At 48.9% G+C, this 24,490-nt stretch overlaps 1 protein-coding gene across 1 annotated transcript; it reads right to left on the reverse strand.

Annotated features, from left to right (window-relative positions):
- Nucleotides 1-277: 277 nt before the first annotated feature.
- Nucleotides 278-19,447, reverse strand: LOC131285568 (MOXD1 homolog 2-like). The gene is made up of 6 exons (XM_058314428.1): nucleotides 19,166-19,447; nucleotides 4,904-5,059; nucleotides 3,148-3,426; nucleotides 2,848-3,033; nucleotides 1,313-2,140; nucleotides 278-583 (listed from the first exon to the last, which is right to left on the reverse strand). The coding sequence occupies exons 1-6, from the start codon at nucleotides 19,445-19,447 to the stop codon at nucleotides 278-280; spliced, it is 2,037 nt and encodes a 678-aa protein (XP_058170411.1).
- Nucleotides 19,448-24,490: the final 5,043 nt, after the last annotated feature.

The raw sequence follows: 24,490 nt of genomic DNA on the forward strand, positions 1-24,490 counted from the left end.
ACGTTTTGCCTAACGAATAAAATAGACCCAGTCTTGTATCACACGCTTGATGCCCTCCCTACCTAACGCCCGGGCCCGGGACCGCCCTCCGCCGGTGTCGGAGTTTCGTCCCGTGGCCTGGAGAGTAGTTTAGTTTTTCTCTTTGCCCTTTCGGTTTTATCACACTAACCCCCCGAGGGTTTTCCGCGGCTGGCGGAAGCGGGGTGCTTGTCGTTGGTTTGGTGAGGGGTACGTGTTATCGGTCACACGCCCCTCCTCCGCCTGCTCCGTCTCCTCCTCACAGTAACCTAACGGTGTTGATGAAGATGACAAAGAGAATAACCCGCGACACGGTCGCCAACCCCGCGGCAAGGCTCGTCGATGCGGCCGAGCTGCGGATCGATTTGCTGCGGGCCGCACCCTCGATCACGTTGTTCCGCTCGTCCTCCAGCGGCGGCCAGTCGAGGCTGATGTCCCGCTCGGTGACGAACCGGTTGATGCTGTTGGAACCGCCGGCGGACGTGCCACCGCTAAAGCTGCACGTCGGTATCGGGCGCCAGAATTTGGTTAGCTCCGGTGCATAGGCATCAATGTTGTCCGTACCCTAGAAGATGAGAGAGGGAGAGAGGGAGAGAGAACATGGAAACAAGCAGGTTAGAAAAAAAGACGTGGCAAAGGTATTACAAAGCATCCATTTCCGACCATTCGAGCATTCTACAATCAGTCCGAGCACAACCACCGATAAACTTTCTCCCATAAACTACCCTCGCCCTGCAAATGGAGGGAAAGAGGTAGCCGGAACGAGGCTAGAAGTTGTGCAAAACTTTGGCGTCCGCCCTGCCGAGCCCGCTAGGAAGGGCTCATGCGGGGGAAAAAACCTCAATATTTGCATAAAATTGATTTATAAAGTACTCTGCGAACGAACCGAACGCCCCGGAGGTCCGGGAGTCCTTTCTTCTGATAAATAATCCGCTTTTTCACCGGTCGAAAGGGGTGGCGGCGGCAGCGGTAGCGGGCGGAAAGTTTTCCGGCTGCGGCTTTTTCCTCCCCCCACCACTCGGTGGTGAAAATGGAAAACGGATCGTGGGAGTTAGTGGTTGGATATTGAAAGAGTTGAAAATTCATTAGTTCCTTTGGGAGTTGTTGACCGGGGCAGTTGTGTCGAATGGACGGATGCCACGGCTGAGAATGAGGTCAAGTGGTGGAACCCCGAGCTTGACCAAAGGCCCTGCCCGGGATCTGGTGTTGGCTGGTGGTGGTGTGCTCGGAGATTGGAGATTAAATTTATTCATCGGGGTGAGTTTGATGAGTTTGATCGGGGGAGAACACTTACCGGGATGGGGGTATTACGGGCGCTCCAGCAGAGCGGCTTGAAGGCACCCTTCCGGATGACGTTCTGGAAGGCGTTGAAGTTTACCCGCCAGTCGTAGGTGACTAGGCGCTCCTCGAGCGTCATGCCGGCGATTTCCGGTGGCGACGAGATGCGAATCGGGTTCGTGCCGGCCGCCAGCTCGTTGATACCGACCGCGTGAAGGACTGTCGGCAGGCTCGGGATCGAGTGGCACGAGGTGAGCTCCTTCTGGCGCGGGTAGTACAGCGTCAGTACCAGGCAGGTTTCGTCGCGTGACGTGTAGCCACCGAGGGCGATCGTCTTACGTCCCGTGCTGTCGTACGTACACTCCGCGATCAACCGATCACCGGGAAGTGCCTTCACGGGTGTGTGTAACCGACGGAACTCCTGGTAGTTGGCGTCAACATTCGTGTCGTGAGCGATGGGTGTCAGCTCTTCCCGCTGGCGAACCTGCCGCAAGCTGATCTTCTTGCCCATATGGTTGGTTTGCATCATCACGGCGAAGATGTTGATTCCGGGACGGGGGAAGGCACGCTGGGTGCACTCCTCGATGCAGTGACCCTCGGAGAGCACCTGATCCTGGCCCGGCGGGATGATGTGGCGCCAGTTCGGTTGAATACCAACCGAGAGCACTCCAGCGTCGTGCTTCCGAAGCGTCGTCGTGTAGTACAACCTCAGCCCCGAGTTATCAACGCGCGGCGTCAGATCGACCGAGTTGCTCTGGAAGCCCATGTAGTGCGTTTCCATCATGTAGAAGCGTGCCTGGTACGAGTCCAGCGCATAACCAGCCTCGAGCGGGTACGTAAAGCCCTAGTGGAAGAGAATAACAACACCCAAACAACAGTTAGTAACAATGTAGGCACACCTCAACAAACACGCGTGTCTAGGCCTGGTGAAATGAATTCCAACAGGTACGGGGGGAACAAATTGATGCCACGAATCGATCGTTCCGATGGCGAGGCCCAGCATGACGCAGCCCTCGGCGAACAAAGACGAAGGCGGACGGGCGGTATTCACAATTATTATTCACGTCATGTCGAACGCTGACGACGACATCATAGTCCTTCACCCTTTCGGGGTCTGTCTCCGAAACAGCGTTCGGTTGATGTCCGAAAGGTGTGCACGTTGTAGCCTTAATAATTCTTTCCTCCCTCTCCTCGCCTTCCGTCCGCCACGGCTTCTCTGGAGCAATTATATATTTACATCTTCAACGTGCACACGCAATCTGATCGAGCGTTTCACCGTCGTATAAAAGCCGCTAAATGCGTGCCCAACAAAGGCCGCAAGATGTTCCATCCCCGAAGGGATAGGATCTTTTTGACATGTTTACGATGGTGGAGTTTAGGTAAATCAGTTTTTTTTCCTCTCCCTTCAAAGGCCACTTGGATTTGTTCGCTGTTGGAATTCATAATCGGTACCGAGATCACTCTCAACACTCCGGGCACGTTCTCCGGGCAAGATTCCGGGAAGATCTCCGTGTTTTTTTTTTTTTTGGTGAATGACCTCTTCAGACTTACCTCCGATCCGCGGGACCAGGCGGCCACTATGGAGTTGCAGGTCAGCAGTTCCTTCTCCACCTGACCGCAGGAGCGTCCGAACTCGCGCGACATGATCTCCAGTTCCGGCGTGGACCCCTGGCACTCGTACAGCACGATGTGTTTCAGGTGCGGAATGTTCGATCGCTTCTCGATGATCGGTTCGTACTGTGGAGAAGAAAAAACAATAACACATCCGATGGTGAGAAATCATCCAATTAAGAGGAGCAGGTCGTGGTCGTAAAACCATCCCTGAACCCTAAACAGGAAGCTCCCACTTACCCGAATCATGTGATGCTTGCGGACGAACTGGTCCAGCTTGAACGTCGTGCACCAGCGCAGGTTCTCGTCCGTCTGCGGTATCGGGACGTCTTTGTTGCGCAACTCGAGCGTCCGGGTTCGCGAGTCCAGCTCGATCGGCACCTGGTTGACGCGCTGCGTCAGAAAGATCGGCACGGAGTCTTTGAACGCGTCGGTCGGATCGGGCAGCGTGCCGATGCCCTGGGCACCGTTCTTCGGGTCGCGGCTGTGGTACATGTAGATGATGCGGATGGTGTCGTTCTGCAAGCGAAAGCGAAAGAGATAAACCGGGCACCTGGTTAATGTTTGAACCGAAAGTGTTATCGATCGAATGTGCTAGTGCTTCAATTTTTCATGAACCTCTGGGGGGGGATAAAATGGGGCGCCACATCTGCACCTGACAAGTTCATCAAACCGGTGAAGTAGCGCCAACATAGCACCAGCATACGGGTCGAGATGGGACAGACATTCGCTTCAATTATCGGCTTATTCAAATGTAAATTTATTTAAATCCCTTCACGGTCTGCTCTCCGTCCGTAACCCGGGTCGTAACCCTGGGACGGCGTCGGTGAGGTAACCGAATCTGCTCAATGAACCGAGTGTCAGTCCTGCAGAGTCCTGGCTCTGGATGGATGGAAGAGGTTTGTCTGAAAATGTTTTTACCATCCTGACCAATCGTCTGGGAAGGGTCTGGGAAGGGTCGGTTTTTGTGATTCGTCCATCGTCCAGCCAAGTGGATGGGTTTTCAGTGGATTTCCCGGCACAACCCGCCTCCGGGAGGCCATCCATGATACTCTCCTACCCCGCGGGAAAACGCCTCTCCTCGGGAAAACCGGGGAGAATTTCAAAATTTATCTAACTTTTCAGCAAACCACTGCAAGAAAGTAATACCCTCTCCCCGGGGCGCGGGCGCAATTGTGCATCCATCACTGCCAACCGAACCGAAACCCCCACCCCCCTCCCAACCGTTCCTCCCGCCACCTTCCCGACCCGATGCAGCTGAACATTCGCAGGAGAAACTCGGGATGAGCGCGTTTTCCCGGTGGCTGTAAGCGTTTTATAATTTGAATTTGCATTCATAACAGTGCGCAATTTTTGCTATTTGCATAAATTCATCATCGTGTCTGGAGCGCCATTCCTGTCCCTGTTCTACCCCCCTTCTACTTCCTTGACATACCATCCAAAAACAACCATTCTTAATGCGCTCGGAATCTCTGCGCGCGAACAAAAAAACAAACAAGCTGAAACGAAAGATTTCCCTTCTCAAGATGGTAAGGGAGAAAAATGATAAACTTAATGTAAGTCTCATTCTCACCATCTTGCATCATTTCGGGGAATGTCAGGATTCTTCTGAACGAGTAATAATTTATGGTGTAACCTGTGATGCCATATTTAAACACAAAGAGTTCTAAATCTCGGAAAGGAAAGGAAGAATATCTTAACTAGCTCTAGAATGGCTTTCTTCCTCCATTGAAAGCTTGTATCGAATGCTAATTATCTCGTAAGGGACAGTATGGTGCGCAACACCCATTAAAATCAATCAAAGTCCCATCGGTAAATCGTTTCACCCACCCAGCCCCCCGCCGGGATTAACTGAACCGCTTAAAGTTAATTCAAATTCCATTCCCAATTCGCATCGCGATTGTCGCCGTAATCAATGGCGCTCGCCCAACGGTGGCATTCCGTTCGGTTCAATTCAAATTCCAAACCCTTCTCCCACTGTCCAGAGGGAACTTACCGTTATCGGCACATCGTGTACCGTATCGCACGTATCGAGCTTCCGGCGGAAGCGCAGCACCGTGTGGGTTGCATTTTGGTAGCCGAGCAGCAGAATGTAGTCCTGCGATGGATCCACGTGCGGTTCGCCGTTGCTGGTCATGATGAAGTGCCGGTCCTGAGGAGGAAGAACAAAAAAGAAGGAAAAGAACGTGTTAGAATGAAGGGTTGAGGTGAATCGGTGTGGCTTAACTTTATATTCCATTTCTCGTGTGTTTACATTGGTTTTTTTTTTTTGCTTTTATTCGCATGGGTTAATTTTTTTACTTGTGGTCTCCCCGCCCGAAGGAATCAAGCCGCGCGCGTCAGGAAGGAAGCCTCTGCATAAACCTGAGTGAATAAATTAAACTCACCGAACCAGGAGGCCGGTTTGGGTGTGTATAAATTATGAAAATCAACCACCCTAAACGCAAATGGATCATGGTCAACGTCCAGCTCCGGCCACGGTGACGATAATCGGCCGCCGGTCGCCGGTTCGGTTCGGTTTACCCTGAAGATGGTAAAGCAGCTGGCAGCAACCGAACGGTGGTGCTGGTGGTGGTGTTAATTATTTCACACCTTTCGTGGTCACCTCCACCTTCGGAAAAGGGTCTCTTCCTTGCGACCCGGGTTTCCAGTCGGTGCGAATCGAGGTCCGGGCGTGAAGTGACAATTTACACTCCTTTGCCAACGGTTCTGATGGGAAGCGATTTTTTGGAAGTTTTTCTACCGTTGGCGGTCGCTTTTGAAACCTACCTCGGAGGCACTTCAAGTCGGCTAAGACGCGAAGAGCGTGGGAGGGCCTGTTTTACGGAGGCGGCTTATTTTTTTTGCACACCCCCTCCCCGAACTCTAGTCCTCGAGGGTGTGAATTATGTTGTCCAAATAAATTAACGGATCTGCACAACGCCCGAAGGTGTAAATTGATTTCAGGCTGGCTCGTGAATCGGACTAATGAGGTCTAGGAGTTGTTGTCGCCGCGATTGGCGATGATTTAATGGAGCTAAAATAAAATCTCACGTTCGCAGAATGGTGGAGAGCTTGAAAAGTTTTCCACCGGGAACGGGAATGTGAAATGTAATCATTCCTAATCGCCTGTCAGGCTGTGCGATGTACGCTAGCCGCTAATGCCGCGTTGAAAGTTTTATCCTTCGCAAGCGCAGCGAGTGGAAGAAAGATTGTCGCTACGGATCTCTTCCTCCAAACGAACGCGGCGGCCACCTGTTTTTAGAGACGGTGACAAAATGCTGGCGCAAGGCGAATGGAATTCAAACCTTATCCGAGTGTGTCGTCCTCGGTGAGTCAAGTGCGGGTCTGGGGAACCGGTGCGAGACATGGCGCGGGCGAAACATCACAAGGATTAAAAAGTAATTAACTTGGAGACGGAGCGACCCGCCGGAGTCGAGCGTTCTTTGAAATGTTGTTGCCGAGCTCGAGACCCAACCCAACGTCCTAGGCTAACGTCGGAGATTTTCAGTGGTGGACCCGTCCCGACTAGTCCCAGGGATGAGACAAACAAGCAGGCGAGCAATGGAAACCTTTGGTTTTTAGAAGAAAGAATGAAGAAAAATGAAGCAAAAGGAAAAACAAACGTTGCCCAACCGCCAGCAAAACCACAACGATATGTCGCCTTTCGGCCGTCCTCTCTCGGGGTGGATAAGTCGTCAAGATGTCGAGAGGCAGATAATAAAACATTTCTGTCGCCCTGTCTCGCCGTTGATCCCTTTTCTGTCTCTCTCACGTCGTGCTGACCCCGCAGGAGTTCGGCGATCAAACCTTCCTCAAACGCGCAGAGCGCCAATGTCCGGAAGTGTCGGCTTTTGACTTTACGGACCCAAGAAACAAGCTGAACCGGTCTCCGTAGAGAGTTCGGGAGACACACAAAACATACACATACCGTGTGACAACACAGATGGTTCTCTGCGGCGGAATGATGCAGATCGAGCGGAGCGTGGTTGAATTGGGTGACTAATTTTAAAGCGGCATATAGCGCAACATACACACTACTGGAAAAGACAAAATTAATTGGCCTGTCGGGGCCTTGGTTGGGTTGGAGTTGAGAGGATCGGGAGGACTTTTTCGTGTGGCGCAAATGTGGGCTAATTTCGTTTCCTCCAACTGGGTGAGAGTCGGTTTCGTTTAACCGACCGATCTTCTCTTCCACCAAAAATCGAGGTTAGGCGAACTCTCAACGCCGCCAAATATAAGGGTTCACAAATTCACACACAAGAAGACCCGCGGTAGGTTTTTGATTAATTAAACACACGATTATCGACCGACCAACCACAACCGAGCGGCGGATGTACGTTCGGTGGCCTGATTCGGCGTGCACGGAAAGTTGCTGTTTCACCGGAGTTAACCATTTTCCCGCACGACGGCCAATGTTCGACGCGATTGATAATTACACCTTCGAAGGTGTCCCTCACTTTTTCTCCCCTATTTTCGAGGTCCTCGACACCCCATTTTTCGGTAGAGAACCCATCATCAAGCCCTGCTGCAGTGAGTGAAAGTTCGCAATCCGGAGCGGACCCAGTAAACACCCCGCGTCACACGCATGCATGTGTGATGTGTGATGAGTTGGGGACGACGCCAAGTCAGAAAGCAAAAAAGAATTAATTCAACTTTTGATTACAGACCGCCACATTTTTAAGCTCCCCCCCTCCCAAAGTTCCCAACGACCGAGAGCGAAAACCCCCTTAATGTCTGACCCAGAAAGTAAAATTAATTCCCCCGGTGGCGAAGATCGTCTCGGAATCAATCTTTTCTTTGGCTTCCACCCCGGTTTGGGCCACCCGTTTTTTTTTTTTATGATGCCACTCGCCACTCGGCAGAGTCGGCACAAAAAAGGGAACATCATCTTCCCCTGTAGGAAAATAAAAACCTTATACGAGAAACAAACGAGAAACCGACGCATCCGAGGTTCGCTTCACCAACTTCCGGAAGTGGTCGTGGGGCCTCCCGAAATCTCCACGCCATGACCCCGAGAAGGAAACACATTTCTTTTTCCGGGTCACACCGGCGAAGTTTGTGCACTATTCCCCCGCCCCATCCGTAACTCCCTCCAAACTTCCCTCCCTGGGGAACCGTTTGGGTTTGATTTGAAAGTGACCTCCACCGACAGAGGGCGCACCACGACACAGCGAAAAACAAACGCCGGTTTTGCGGTGGGGTAGAGTATTGATTGAAATCAATTTCCGCTCCATTTCGTGCCGGCCGGGTTTTCCACGACCCGCACCACGGGTTGGTTTTCGGGGGGCCTGCTGGATGATGGACGATGGAGACTTTTGATTGAAACTATCGGTGTCAAATAACCTTCCAACGACGTCGGGGTTGCGAAAGTGTCAAGTCACTGGTTCGCTTCTGTGCGATTTGTGTCGGAGGGCGCCATGATGCAATTCTCCTCCCCCTTCGCTAGCCCAGAAATCCCCCAACCCGGCGGAAGTGTGCGCCCCAAGGCGTGGGTAAGAAATAGAAGTGCACGATGAGACGGTATACATTTGTCCGTGTGTGTGTGTGTGTGTGTGTTTGTGTGTTTGTGTGCGCCTTCCATTCGGTCGTCCAATATTTACCCTAATGACGGCGTTGGCGCGATGATGACGGAGTGAATGTTCGATCAATCATTTCAAAATTAGACGAACAGAGTTCGGAGCTTGCCGCTTCTGTGTGCGTCCGTGTCATTGCGGAGTCCGCGTATCTCACCGGTCGGGCTAATGCTAGTGTTGGGTGCCCTCTTATCTGCTTCACATTCCACCTCAAGAATGTGCCTTTCCCCCTGCGACCGTTAATTGAGCCCCTCGGACCCCGGGGCCAGTCCTTTCGGGATGGGAATTTTCGAAAAGGACTCGACGATGACATTCCAAAGGGAGATTGGAAGGAAAGACGAAGCCGAACGGGTGGAAAAAAAGGACTCCCTCTATCGTAAACGACGCGCGAGGTTAATTGAGCGTAAATCTTAAAAAATCCCAAAAACTTTACCCAAAGCCGCGCGCTCGGTTCGTTGCGATTACTTGCGGCGTCCGTCTGCGTGAGTCATCTGCTGGCATCCCATTCGGAGCGGGGAAAAAAAACGAAATAAAGAGTTGTCGCTATCAGCCGCCGATGTTCTCACGCGCTTCTTTGGTCGCTTTTCAATATCACCGGCGAAAAAGAGATCGGCGTCGGCTTCTTTGCCCCTCGGGGTTTTCTCCGACTCCCGTCTACTGTTGAAGGTATGTTTCCCTTGTACGCTTCGATCGATTTGTCTGAATGTCTATCTACTTCCCACAATGTTCCCCGTTTTCTTTCTCCTATTTGGTTCTCAGAACGACCCTACCTCTGGCCAACGTCCGGTAGGTTAAAGTATTTGAGTTTAATGTTTTGTGGGCTTACTGAAATTCAGATTATTTCACTCTTTGTCGAGCTCCGGTCGGAGATGTTGGACGGCTAAAATCAAACATAAGAACAGAAAAACGATCGCGATCGTACACAAAACAAAACAAGACAAAAAAAACTAAATGCAAGATCAAGTTCCAAGACCACGTAAGCGTTTCCCCCGACTTGCTTAGCATAGCGGTGCACTGCAGCATCGAGAAATGTGTACTTGCGACCTTAAAGCATTCCAAGCTACGCGTAGAGACCGGTGCACGGGAGTGGCCACCCTTCGCTGCAGGGTGCACCGACAACGACGAAGACGGCGATGTCGACGGCCAAGAGTAATGTTAATTAAAAGCAATTATTCTTTCCCTCGTCAAACCGGGACTCCGCAACCGGAGGTTTACTCTGCTCTTATTCTCCGTTGGACCCGTACCGTGGTCACTGCCATCGAAAGCCCACCACGGGTCCCTCTCGGGAAGGGGCGAGATTTAACCGTGTGTAAGCGCAGACCCCGAGGAACATCGTTCTCCATGTGTGTACCTTCACCTTTTGCGCACTTCTTTTCCCTCTCGCAGCAGCAATAAAAACGCGTTTTTAATGGCAATCTATTCGAGCGGGAAAAACTAATGGAAAGTGGGCGACCAACCCGCGTACCCAACCCTGCCAGCCATTGTCCATTGTCGAAAAAGACCGGTAGTTACGGAGGAAAGGTGGGCAGCACGAGAAACGGAACGAAATTGAATTAAAGTAAGTAAACAATTTGTAGCAAAAGTTTTACCGGAGACCTTCCTCCCATGCCGGGCGAGGTTGAAATTGGCCTGAGTAAGTGTGCGTCAAGTGTGTAGTTGGCTTGTTAGCAATTTTCCACCGGCGCCAGCTCGGGCCCTCCCGACGGTTGCAATCGCAGTCGCGATGGAGAATGTGCACTAATTAATAAAAATTACAAAACTACCTCCTGTACGAGAGTCGGTACCGGGTACCGGAAGAATCTGGGCTAATCTTGCACTCTCACACACAGGCACACGAACACACGTAGGAGAACCAATTACTTCGAGCAAGATCCAGGAGGAAAAGAAGCATGGATCCATGCGGCCGACTTAGGAAATCTTCGGCTGGTGCTGTTGAAGATACCCGTATAGCGTCGTCAACGTATCATTGACGGCGTCATCATCATTATAGAATGGATATTATCCTCCAGCAATTGCTGGTGGGACCGCCGCGTAAAGACCGCCACCATCTGGCGAGCAGCAGGCTCGAGGGCTCTCAGCTCCCCGAAAAGATGGGAAGAAAAAACAAAAAACTCAAACAGGCACACACACTAATACAGACAAAGACAGGATGTTGCTACTGGCACCAGACATCGGGGTCGATTTCCTTTTGGCTCGGCGATGCCTTTCGGAGAGCCCCAGCGTGAGTAGCATATAAGACGAAAGGTTATGATTATTATGACTACACATAACGCCAAGCAAATGAGGAATCATAATGCAGAAATCGAGCGCGTCTTCCTTTCCGACGCCTTTTATTTTCCTCCCATACTCCAGTTCGCTGTTGTTCTCGCACTTCGTTCAAATAAGCTTACCGTCGGTACCACCAAACGGTAAACGCTATCGGTGGTTATTTTTCTTACTTGAACTACCATCACTCCCCCCGCCACCGATCGGGTTTTGTTATGATTCCGGGACGGAAAAGTTTTGCGTCGTCGTCGTCGTCGTCGCCATCGGAGGACAAGATCTTGCAGGGACCATTTCCCCTTTTGCAGCATGTGGAGCAGACAAATATGATGCCAAATTATTATTACTGTCCCCGGTTTGTTTGTGTGCGACCAGCATCGGCGCACAACCATCGGAATGGGATGGATGGATGGATTGGGGCAGAACATTCCGATCGGGACGCAGTGATTACATTCATCGAGCGAGGAAAATATGTTTTTGCACGAATAAAAGAGTTCCTCCCGAGCTGTTGTCCAGCGTTATGTGTGTTTTTGTGAAAGCAGATGAAAACAAAAAACAAGATGGAGCATCCGAACCCTCATGGAAGAACTTTTTCGATGAGGTACTATATTGTCCGACCGGGGACATATTGTAATTCATTAGGTCGATCCAAAAACACCATCGCTCAGCGGAGATCTATTCTCGGAACCAATCTGCCCCGGCCAGAATTACACCGTCAGCAGTTCGGGACCGTTTAACCTCCATCACAGATTCTTTGGGGGATTTCATTCCGTCCGATGGATATATCCAGAAGCCCTCATTTGGAACGGGGTGCATCGTCGTAAACAGCGATGCAATGCCACATTTCAAAAGCATCAAAGAAGATTCTGAACCACTCAGACAGACGGAAAAAAATACCTAAGGGTAATAGAAGGGGCACCATAAAACCAGCACATTGCAACCTGCTACTGGAAGTTTCGGTGAATGGTCTTGGAAGCTATAAGACAGTCTTCTTTGCTCCACCGAAGGGGTCTTTTGTGTCTGTGGCTCTAACTAGTTACAACTTTGAGGGATCACTTTCAACGGCTTTGGGCAGTGTCTTCTGGATCTGTTCAACTTTCGACCCGGTGTTGGAATCGAAAACTTGTTGCCCAACTAATTTCGATTCAGAATGGCTTCAAAAATTGAATTCCAACACTTTTTTCCCCGTCATTTCTCACGGCGCGCCTCTCGTCGGTGGACGTCAAGAAACACATCGAGCTGGCAGGTTTATAATAGCGCAAGCCTGGGTCGTTGGCTTTGTGCCCTTTTCGATCCGTGATGAGTGTCGAGTGTTGCGTGGTAAAAAGGGACGAACTCAATCTAAATGCTAATGCCTGCCCTCCGTAACGGATACTTCCGGTTGCGGGCGGTAAGCTGCCCTATCGCGCAGGATATTCCCCGGATCATTACCGGCCATGTCATCCAAACCCTTGGGGGGGATCGCTGGTCAACTTTTCCAACGCTCCCCTTGAGGTCCAGGCAACTTCCAAAGTGCCTGAGAGCTATCCATCCTTTCTAGGTGCAACTTTTCTGGGTCATTACAGTTACTTTCATTTAGGCCCCGTTGGAGGTTGACGTTTCCCATTACGCACTTTTACTTACTGACGGTGTCAATGATGATGATGATGGGTAATTTCAAATGGTTGCGGGCCACAAAAGTGATCTTTTTTTTTGGCAAATGGAACACTTTAAACAAAACAGCCGCCGATTGAGTCGTAGCTTAGCGGTTGGGCTATATTTCATTTCTTGGGATTTCTCAAGACAAGATTTACAATTTTATGATCGCGGTCTTTTCGGAGCAATAAGTTTCCCTTTGCCCGGTAGCCTTTTGCTATGAGCTCGGGGCTATTACGACTGGCCATCGCCAGTAAAACCCGGCAACTTCCACAAGAGTGCGTGCCGATCTGGATTAATGGCAGAGCGAGGCCAAAGTACAAGCAAAACTCCCATAGCCCTCCGAAGGTCTCAAAAGCAAATTTAGCCAACATTTTTTCAACCTTTTACAACCACACGGCCGGTGATAAATCATTCAAATTAGTGGCCCGGGTCATAATTTGCATCGGCCCGGGGCTTTCGTGAACCGTACCCTGCAGCACCGGACGGGGAAGGTGGGACCCCGGGGGCGGAAGATACTCCAAATGAAAGGTAATAAAAGATACCACCGGTCCACCAAACAAAACCGTCCGATTTTCGACTCGCTGATCCTCGCGGCTTTGGAAACTTCTTGCCCCGTTTTGGCGAAAAGGAAATTGGAATTTCCGAAGAACTCAACCAAAAGAAATGTGCGAGGGAAAAAATATTTATAACAGTCCAAAGTCGTTCCTCCTACCAATTAATGTTAGAGCGTCCCCTTTTCTGCCTTTTTCTCATGCGCTGTATGCGTTTCCCTGTCGACTTATCATCTTTCCGCACCGTTTCTCCCTTTTCCCCCGTGCCCGTCACTTGGTAGAAGCATTAGAAGGTTGAAAAAAAGCTTTTCGCCAAACTTTTTGGGAGGCCTACGAATACCACAACGGAGCGTTTGGGTTTGGGATCTACGTTTCCTGCTTCACGTCCCTGTTTCCCTTCCCAAATTCCCCTTCGCCGTGCACCGGAAGTGGTGGGAAGGTAAGCAAATCATAAATCTCTATCATTGTGAAATGAGTATTCTTTCGAAAATGTTTGCAAACCACATCGCAGACCGCCTCCGTCCCGGTGCCGTCCCCTATCGAAAGTTTCCGTTTTTCGCCAACTTTCGTGACGTTTATGTGCGTTTATGCTTTGGAATTTTAAAACGTCTGTCGGGGGCGTTTCGGCGTGTTCGTGCCCTCGAGGATGGAAACCAGAAACCGGTCCCAGTTTCGGGCTGCAACAGGCAGTCACCGTCCGGGGTTTAAAGCTGAACGATTTTCCTTGGTCCTCTTATTCCGTATGTCTGGGTCGACGACGACGCGCTGGACTGCAGACACCATTCGCCATTAGGGAAAAATGGCAAACCCACGTTTCCGAGTTTATTCTTTTCTCCGGGGAAAAATTACCCGGTGAAGACCGGCGTCCACTACCGGATGGAGTGTGGATAAGCTGAAAAGGCGAATTCCGTTCCGACGACGACGACGTTCTTGGGAACTTGCCCACATGAAGTCCGATGCCAAGGACTGCAGAATGAAATTGTCCAATATCTGGCGTCAATCACCTTGCTCTCGTCAATTTCCTCTGTTGAACGTCTCATGGATGATGGTGATCATCGTACGAGCACAATGGCATTCCTTCCGTCTGATGGCTTGAGGTGGTCCTCCCGGTCTAGATCCGGTTCACTGCGAACATGACGTCCCGTCCCGTAAAGTGGCATCATTCTCACAGACCGTCCGCTTAGGTGCGTGTCGTGGCGAACGCCCGGAAGTCCATCACAAAACCAGGTTCCGGGTGCGGATCCTCGGGCGCAATAGGGACACCTCTCGGGGAAACGATGCCATTCACAGTCATAGCCGGTTATTGTTCGGTGTGGGGAGGTTTTTCCGAAATTTGCATATTACATTTATCAGTCGGGACCAATCCCTCCCCCATCGGGAGGATTGGAGGAGTGGAACCCACAGCGCAGGGTTCACTGGCTTGATTTAGACTTCATCCCCAAAACACACCAACGAGACCAACCTGCTTCCAAACTCCCAGAACTCCCCTTCCCGTCCAGGACCAGGACTTTCCACCAGGGAGGATGTAGTTTTATTTTGCACTTCTGGCCAAAACTCGAATCGTTCAACCTGGACAACGATTGTGCCTCGGGCACTATCCGTCTCAGTCAGCCGGGCGAAAAGATAAAATGGCTCCGGAAAAACGTCCAGACCGACGCTTTGTGGTTTCGGCGCGTCCTTTCGTGCTTGCGGAAATCCAGCCCAGGGACTTCTCACACAACCGGAGGATTTTGTGTTAAAGATTTGTTTATCCGGCGTCGCCGCACGATCGCTGTCCTCGGTTGGCATGATATTAAATTGTTTTAAAACGTGTAAAGCAGGTGTAGTCGTTCCGGGGGGTGGGGGAAAGCCGGCGATGGACTCAGCTGCCGTAGAGCTATTCTTGCAAAAATATTCATCCACAAGAACAGGGACAGAAGCTCCCTTTTCCAGCCCATCTCAAAGTAATGCGATTGTTATTACACACTTCTGACGTTCTTTCATGTGACGACAAAGCAAACAAATGCAGTCCCGGGAAGAGGTATTTTTGATGCGAAAATGTCTCGCCCCCGGAACTATCTGCAAAGGGCTGGAAATTGATAAGACGCAAAAAGCCAGGCGAGCAGCAGCAAGTGGCAGACGGTCGCATTTTAATCTGGAAATTTCCTTCCACCCACTTCAGGCGCCCTCTTTAAACATGTTCCCGGCGAGGAGTGGGAAACATGAGACGAAAATCTGCTCCCACCGTTCGTTTGCATCTACTTTGCACTTGATGCACAACTGCATCCCGGGTTCCGGTGCACTTTTCCTTGGGATATAAATGGTACCTCATTCTTCTCCTCTCCTTCTCCACTTATCCAAAAGGGCCACCGTCCATGGTAAAAACTTGAAGGATTACCGTCATCGTGGCCACCGGGCACCAGATGGGATACTACGGACGGGATCTTTCCTAGACACACACACACATATCTAACCAAGCAGGAACTCCGGATGGAAGGATGCTTTAGCTTGGCGTTTGGAGTCTTGCATCCCAATCCCTCCGAGAAGAACAACTCCGGACAGTCCGGCGGAGATTGGAGCGTATTAATCAAAGCGTCCTTGGAGTTGAATGTAAATTGGAGAAATTCGTCAACCCGTGCGAAGTGAACGTGAGCTCAACGTTTTGGGGGGTGATCTTGCCAAATAAAAAAAAAAAAACAACGATGAAGTCCATTCGAAACCGACCGCGCAGCAAACGGCACACGCTGCCGTCCCGGGGAGGGCTCAAATCAAAACAAATTGATTTTAATCAACTCAACTGATGCTCCCTTCATCTTCAATTACACCGTCATAATTTACGCACGGTCCCAGAAAGTGCGGCGAAAAAGCAAGAAAGCGAGTTCTACATCCAGCTGCGTCTTGAGACACCGTTTACTGGTTGAGACCTTCAACCCGCCCCGAATGTGATGCAATAAACGGAGCGCAAACCATTTTCAAACCACCAAAACGAACCGTCTTGACCATCGTCTTAATATGATATCATTTTTATGTCCCACCGGGACAGCTCTGGCCCGCGTGTCTACGCCCAGAACATGCCAAACCCCCCGAGAGAGACACAGTTCCAAAAACTAGTTCCATCTTTCCCCACTCCCCCCCGCTCTCGGGAGGGTTTTTGTTTTTTTGTTTTCCACGCTGCCCCGGTTTTTGTTTCCGTAAAACGAGTTCGATTTCGAAACCTTTTCTCTTTGTTCCGCGTCGCCCGGCGGGGGTCCACGCGTCTGGAAAAAGGGATGGACCCCCCCCCCCCCCCCCCCCCCCCCCCGTCCCGAATGGTGGTGGTGTCCGAATGGAAACGATTGCCACCAATCAAGTGAGTTTATCTATCTGTATGTCGTTTTCGTTTTTTTTTAATTCGGGGTTCCTCCGATATGCCGCGGTGAAGATTGCATTCCTTCAAATTGATTCAAATCACCATCCAGCCTTGAGGTTTTCTGGCCTCGAGAGGAGAATGAAACGGGGCTCGAAAACTGTATCAATTGTTAACCATCTCTGACGTCAAAATTTACCACCACCACGAGAGAGAAGATACGTCGTAGATTGGTAGATAAGGAAAGTGGGAAACATGGGATGGCAAGATGGTAAGAACTCGTTCAATTCCACCTTTAAATCATCACACTAACGAGCTACACTTAGGCGCACCAATGAAAATGATGATTCTGTGTGTCCATGTGTGTGTGTGTGTGTGTGTGTGCATATGTGTCCGTGTGTCCGGACCTCACACTAACGAACCAAAAAACAACAAACCCAAGCTGCGACTGAAAGGCCTGCCCACCACAGGTGATGGACGTAATTTATGCAACAGTTTTTCGGCAACTTTTCGGCAAAACGGCGCGACCCTCCGCCAGCGTTGGAAAAGCGCTTCCCAAACGCAGAAGAATGGGGAGGAGGTTTGGTATGCTGTGTTGGCTTTTCCACGCCCCGAAAATATTGCCCGGGGTTCGCGTTGTATTTATTTTCCATTCGTTTTTTTTTCTTCCTTCCCCTCGCCATTTGTTGCTGCGAAGTGTTGTTGTGCTCACCACAACTCGTGTTGCGTTCACGAAAGGAAGCCATTTTGGGGAGACGAATGTGCGGATGTTTCGAGGAAAAAGAATAAAAAAGCAAAAAAAACGAAACAAAACATTGCACCAAACGACCGCAGACGAGAAAGCGAGTAAACTCCAAATGTACGGCTTGATAAGTAACACATTTGCATAACGGAGTGGTCTCTTCCCGTGGGCCGGACTTCTCAGACGCTTTTCGGCCCGGTCCGACACTAGTTTTGAGGATGCGTAACGCCTCGTTTTCCCCCTCGTTAATCGGCTTTTCCACGGTGGTATTATCGTTGCCGTCTTCCACCATTTTTTCCTTTCGTTTTCGGTTGCCGGGTGGATGAATTTTCTTCCAACACTTGACGACTTCGAGATCCACCCGGCTCGATATGGGTAGGAAATTCGTTTGTTTGTTGAGTTTACTTTACCAACAAAAAAGGAAAACCCATTGGAACAAAATGAGTGATTTAAACTGCTGTCATCAACAACGTTCTTCATTAAGCATCAAACAGAACGGAACCTTCTTCTGTCGCGACGTGTCATAAGAACCTCGGTCGGATTTAATCACGAGTGAAACTTTTTTCTTCCTTCCAGTGTTGAGGGAAAAATGAAGACGAAAAAAAAAAATGGTTGCACTCGAGCGAACTGTTGACGCGCTAATTCTTGTCGCGCTGCGTTCTTTGCTTGACTGAAAAAACACACACAGCCATCGCTCTGTTCGGAGTCCAACCGAGTTGTTGGAGCAACCGCCCACTAATTATGACGAGTCCGAGACAGAGAAAATGCCATCGACCCCTCGGCACGGCGGGCCGCGATGCTTATCGCGAGGAGATGAAGCTGCGAGCCAAACGAAAATAAAGTGGCACGCACAGTTTGTTTGATTTTCTTGCCCTTTTTCCACCCTTCCCCACCGACCGATGAGGGTGTGTGTAGGATATAGCAAGTCCGCATTCGCTTATCAGTGACCCCAGATCGGGTCGGGGAAGCAAATGAAATCACAAGCAAAAGGAGGACAACTGTTAAGACAACACCAAAGAAAAAAAAGGCAACCCGAACTAGGAAAGAAGAAAGCATCCTCGGAGGCGCATATCTCGAAAGAAAAGCGGGGAAATTTATCGTCACTCATTAATAACATTAATTAAATTATAAACAGTCGCTCGTCGGAGTCGTAGACGAAACTGAACACCAGAACAAACACACACACACACAAACTCGCGGGCCCAACCAACGCCGGAGAGCATAATAGAATCGTAAGTTTTTATGAATGTATTCATTATGCTGGCCGAAGAGAGAGAGAGGGAGAAAGACCCACCACAACACAACATGGCACAAAAACGATGGCAGATTTCGGTCCCCAGAGTGGAAAACGGATAAAGATTTGACCCGAAACTTTGCTTATTAAGTTCGCTGGTTCATCTTCCGATCGTGAAACACAGATAACCGACCGGGGATGAGTGCGGAGATAGTGTTGGAGTGAAAGAGAGACAAAAGTAGCCCCAAAATGGTTTCATCATTTGCAAATTGTGTACGTTTGCCAAGCATAGATTATACTCGAGGCATATCCTTTGGGGCTTTTTTCGTCATTTTTCCTCTTTCGTTGTAGCTCACAAAAAATTCAAGACCCGTTGATTTCGAGCCACTTTGGGGTTAATCCTTTTCCTTATACCTTTTTGCACTTCCCGGTACCTCATTTGTGTGATTTATGTTGCTCTAACCGTTGCCCTGTGTTTTTTCTTCTTTTATTGGTACTCCTCGCCTTGCAGGATCGCGCCAAGAGAATCGCATAACCTCGGCTGTTCTTTGCGCGGCAAGTTGCGTCCTCCACGCATTTCGATGCCGCACAAATGATTTCAACGAATCGATCGTTAATGCGACGAAATAAAGTGAAGGAAAAAAGCGGGGGAAACCCGCTGTGAGCGAGATCAACTAATAATCGAACGACACGATCGCAAACACATCCGGTGGAAGAACAATGCGGTTCGGCGTTCGACTCCCAAAACGCGGAGGAGCATAAGAGGCGGTTAAACAAAAGGCCCCACCTCCGTCGCACACACATACGCAGGGGTTGATCATAGGTTTGGGTCTTGCGAGTTCTTCCGCGAGGTCGATGTCACACCGATGGAAGACGCGCGTGGGCGGGTTGTGATCGTGTTTTCAATAAAGTAAATCATCACCAGCGGGAAGGGGTGCAGGAGAGACTTACCTGGAAGTGGACCTGGCCGGCGTCGACCCACCCGATGACGATATCGGCGCCGTAGATGGTGCCGTCGGTGGAGAACCCGAGCCCGACGTAGCCGAGCGTGCGGGCTTGAACCTCGAACGTGATGTCCTGGCCGGCGATGCTCCACAGTAGCCGGTAGTTCTCGTCCAGATCGACCGCGTGGTCCCAGTGGGCGGCGGCGGCGACCGTCGACAGGAAGCCGACGACCGTCAGCACCAGCCGCGCCACCCTCGCGCCACCCGTCGACACTTTGGTTGAGCACATTTTGTTATTCTTTGTATTGGCTATTTTCGCTAATTCGCTATTTGTTTCGTGTTATCTTGATGGCGCTCTTTTCGCGCTCGTTGTTTTGCCTTTCTCCACACTTCTTCTTCGATTTTCAGATAATTTCTTCCCGCTTCAACCTTCACTCAAGCAACGATTTCCACACATCCAACGAAGGGTTTTCGCACATTCTGCACTCGAAACGATATTCCACTGTCAACACTTTTCGAAATTCTGCAACGAAAGTAAAAGAAAGAAACGAAAGACGTTAGGGTTGTATAATTGATACATAAAATATGGGCAAGAAATACGACGCGGAAAATTATGCCATTGCGCTTTACTTTTCATTAATACCCAAACCGAACTGAACGACGACGACGTGCAAGTACATATCGTAAAATTTAACCCATCCTCCACACTTGATGGAATTTCCGACGCCTTTCTAATGGATGCAAGGAAAAGATGGGGGAGAGAAAACGCACATTTTCCCAATGAAAGGGTGCCCGTTGCGATGGGTGGGGGGGTAACTGAAACGGGCCAATATAACGGTCATAAATTATTTATTTATTTATTTATTTATTTATTTATTTATTTATTTATTTATTTATTTATTTATTTATTTATTTATTTTATTCTTATAAAGTGTGTGGCCAACATCACGGCCTGGACACTGAGCTTAATACTAAGGACTAACTCTAGCATAAAGAAGCAGCAATTCATTTTTAAAGCGTAACATAGAGGAGTTAAAGTCAAAGTACTCATAGTAATTATTAAAGTTTCGCATCATCACTAACAGAGGTTCGTTATGGCTGTATAATCGCCTACGTAGTTGAGGTGCTAAAAATTGTCTATTTCTTATAATTCTAGCAGGAGCATATATGTTAATTCTAGCCAGCAAATCAGGGGCGTCAATCTCTCCTGTCAAAAGTTTACCAATGAATACGCATTGCGCAACTTTACGCCTGTGGTCAAGGGATTGTAAACCTAATAACAAGCAACGTGTACGATAGTCAAGTCGAAACGATACAGATCGAGAGAAAAGTCGTAACGCGACACAAGTAAGCCGACGCTGAACTGCCTCTATTCTATGTGTCCAATAATCGGTAGACGGAGACCAAATGACGCTATTGAACTCTAAAATTGAGCGGACCAGACTGACATATAACGCTTTTACACATGTAGGATCTGTGAATTCCTGACACTGCTTGCAAACAAATCCTAGCAACCTCGTAGCTTTATCTATTATTTTCTTGTAGTGCACATTGAACGTTAACTTACTGTCTAGGTAAACTCCGAGATCGCGGACCTCGGTTACGCGAGCAATATCGGTACCCATGATTTTGTAATTATGAACGACAGGTTTGTCTATTCTATGATAAGTTAACACACAACACTTTTCAGTTGAAATACTTAGGTCGTTTAGATGGCACCAATCACTAAAGTTATCACAGAATGTTTGCAAAGTATCGCAGTCCATTTCAGTCTCAATTGGCAGATAGATCCTTAGGTCATCCGCATACATTAAGCAAGCCTTTTCGGGAATCACAGTAGTCACGTCATTAAAAAATATTGAAAACAGCAGAGGACCAAGATTGCTCCCTTGTGGTACGCCAGAAGTACCTTCAAACACATTGGAGAACACATCACCTATCTGCACGGAGTAGCGACGATCGTGGAGATAAGAGCTGAACCACTCAACCAGCGATGGTGACACACCCAGCCTCTGCAGTTTAGCCAGCAGTAATGAATGATTCACACGGTCAAAGGCCGCTTTTAGGTCCGTGTATACAGCATCCAGTTGGAGTCCGCACGCGAAAGTTTCATGGCACACGGTGACAAATTCAAGTAGATTTGTTGTTACAGATCTTCGCGGATAGAAACCATGTTGGCGCCTGCTGATGACATCCCGGCAGCAATTCAGAAGATCACGATGGACAATCACCTCGAATACTTTTGAGCAGGCGCACAGAGAAGTTATGCCTCTGTAATTCTCAGCATGCTTTTTGTCGCCTTTCTTATGAATAGGAAACATCCAAGAAAATTTCCACGCAAAAGGGAACGTACCCTGTTCAAGCGACATGGAAAATATCTTGGACAGAGGCATTGCGAGAGAGGCACTGCATTTTTTTAATATCGCTGACGGTACACCATCAGGTCCTGGCCTCAATGATTGCTTTATCGTATTAATCGCTTTTTTTACCGATTCCACCGACACATCAATATCAGATGGAGTAAAGTTGACTAATTCACGCGGAACATTTGCAACTGCGGCATTCAAACGAGGCATGTCGTAACTAACTCCACTTGAGAACTGATTTCTAAAACGGTCTGCAAAGAGATTACAGGACTCTTGGTCATTAGCGGAAACTGAGCCATTGTACGTTATGAGCTGAGGTATTCGGGTATTAACGCGCCTCGAGTTTACATAGCTCCAGAATTGGCGTGGGTTACTTCTCAGGTTCTCCTGAATCCTTCTAACATACTGATCATGCAATATTTTGTTCAGTCGTCGATACAGGTTATGTGCCATAATGTGTCTCATTTTTGCATAGTGGGTCATTTTTTTTCTATAGCTACGATAGCAAGATTATGCTGCCATATTTTTACGCATCATCCGATTCCGTAGACGGTGTTGATGATGATGGCATATTAGACCTGAGATACACACACGCATACACCCACGTACCGTTCGATTATCGTTATCGGGTGTTGGAGATGAAGAACTCTGAACCCCCTGGTTAAGCTGAAGGAAATCTTTTGGATTTTTTTTTTTTTCACCGAGGAAAAACTAAACCAAACGTGAATCTCCGTTCGCCATAAAAACCGCACCGCGTTCAGGTGTTGAAGTGAATCGAATTAAGTTTTCGGAAGTACCTCGCGTTGGAAAACGCGGCTGCCCTAGGAAACGCATCCGAACGGAGTTTTTCACCGCAAAACCACCGACGTCTCAGCATCAGCACCAGCCGGTGCGAGTCGGGTTTTCTTCAGCCCTCCTTCACTCTCCCGTTCCATCTTATTACACGAGCAGCTTCCATGCGCCAGGTTGTGGAGCAGCACATTTGAATTGCTAATGCTGCGAAAATGTGTTACGCGAAAGATTCGCCGCTGAATTCAATATACCTCTCGGTTGCGGTTTTCCATGTCCCTCGGCGCAAGGAAAAAGGGGGGGCCCCGGGGAGGAAAACCTCGACGGAGAAATTTAATACACCCCTGCTACAAACGGAATGCGGATTGGCGCTCGGAAAAACGCTCTAATATGCTGCGGCGCGCGCTGAAAGAATTCACCTGTGCGATAACGAGCATAATGATCGGTTTTAAGTACCGCACGGGATGGGAATGGTGGTTCTTTACCGTGGCGGCATTATGTATTTGAGCGTTTAACGAAATTGCCAAAGAATGATTTGTCTTTCTCCGGCCCCGTCCTATCTTCTGGTGCATCTAGGAAAAATCGCTTATGTTTAGTTGGTCGGGGGAAAAAATATGCTGACGCGAAGGAATTAAGAAACCTTCTTTACATTCATGGTTCGCCACGCTTGCGATTTCTAGTATTCCTCGCGCATTCTCGGGCTCGAAATGCATGAGATAAAAGATCACATTCAATTTCCAATAATGGCAAGCTTTTCTTAAATCCTCCGTCCCAAATATCAAAAATAATTGAAGGCGGGCTCGATGATGTAGCCACTTTTTTGTTAAGAACTTTGAGAAAGAAAGCTATTTTCCTGGAAGAAACATATCTCTAATCCACAACAAACATCATCATCACCTTTTCCGAGCAGCTCGCTTGACCGAAAAGGTCCGTCCTAAACGTAAACGTTTGCCCTTTTTCCCCCTCGCAGTGTAAGCTATCGATGGCCAGAAATCGGAAACCTTTCCTCCGCCAATTTCATCCCGAAACAAGAACAAAACCGGTGATTCAGCATCCAAAGTGTATGTTTCGAAATTTTTCGTTCCATCCTCCCAAATGCCTTTGTTTACCTGCAATCCATATCGGGTTGTGCATCTACCGAATGCATCTCCGATCGATCGCTGCAATCTTCCGCCCCGGTTTATGTGCCTTTTCTTTTATTTCTGGCATGAGTTAAGGGGCGATTAGGTTGTGGTGTGTTTTCTTAACCGTTCGAGAACGATTTTGCTGTATGTTTCAGAGTCTTACATGCTTTTTTCGGTCTCTCTCGATTTTTTCATCTTTCTTTGTGTGCTTGTGTAATGAAAACACGAAACTATTCATTGCTTTGCGTGTTTTTCGCCAACCAGGACCAGCTTTTTGTGGCAACGCCTAGAACACATACCGAGGATTCTCTGTCCGACAAAAAGGGGGCTCAAAAGCAAAACAGGAAACTAGTGAACATTAATAAAATATTTTTACTTTCCTCCTTCCACCGCTAGGGTTCTATTGGAAAATGGGTTCCATGGCTCATAAATTGTTCGTGTTCGTTTTTGTGCGTGTTTTGACAGCCGTTCCTCGCATATCCTCGTCCGGGCATCGAGAGAGAGTGGAATTCCAGAGGACAAACACCGAGGGCATAACGACGAACACACAGATGTTGTTTGAAAGACAAAAAATAACTAGAGAGATAGACAGAGAACGATGCTGAATGATAGTTTTACCTTTAAACTGCAAACACATTTTTTGTTCTACCCCGTGTGTATGTGTGTGTGTGTAAGTAAGTAAAAGGGAACGTTTGAGGTAAAAGTTATGCACTGTTTGTTTATGGAACCGAATCGAACCTCATTGTTGGTCCCAGAACACAGGACGTTTCATTCCACACGTCATGCCTGTCTCCTCCCACCGATTCTATTCAAAATGTTACCGCCATCCAAAAGACTTCATTCGGAGTTGATGTCGTCGATGTGGCGAGGAGACTTTCACACCTTTTTTCCTGTATGTGCCAAAAGGTGAGGTCCTTTTTGGTGCCCGAAAATTCTGCATTGATGGAATAGCAAAAAGCAATCCTCCGTGTCATCCCCGGTCCGGTGTCACTCGGTTGGCGTCCTGTTGGCAAAACATTTTGCGGATTACCCGGCAATCCACAAAAAGGCGCA

Source organism: Anopheles ziemanni, chromosome 3 (assembly GCF_943734765.1).
Source record: "Anopheles ziemanni chromosome 3, idAnoZiCoDA_A2_x.2, whole genome shotgun sequence".
In the NCBI taxonomy this organism is placed as follows: Eukaryota; Metazoa; Arthropoda; class Insecta; order Diptera; family Culicidae; genus Anopheles; species Anopheles ziemanni.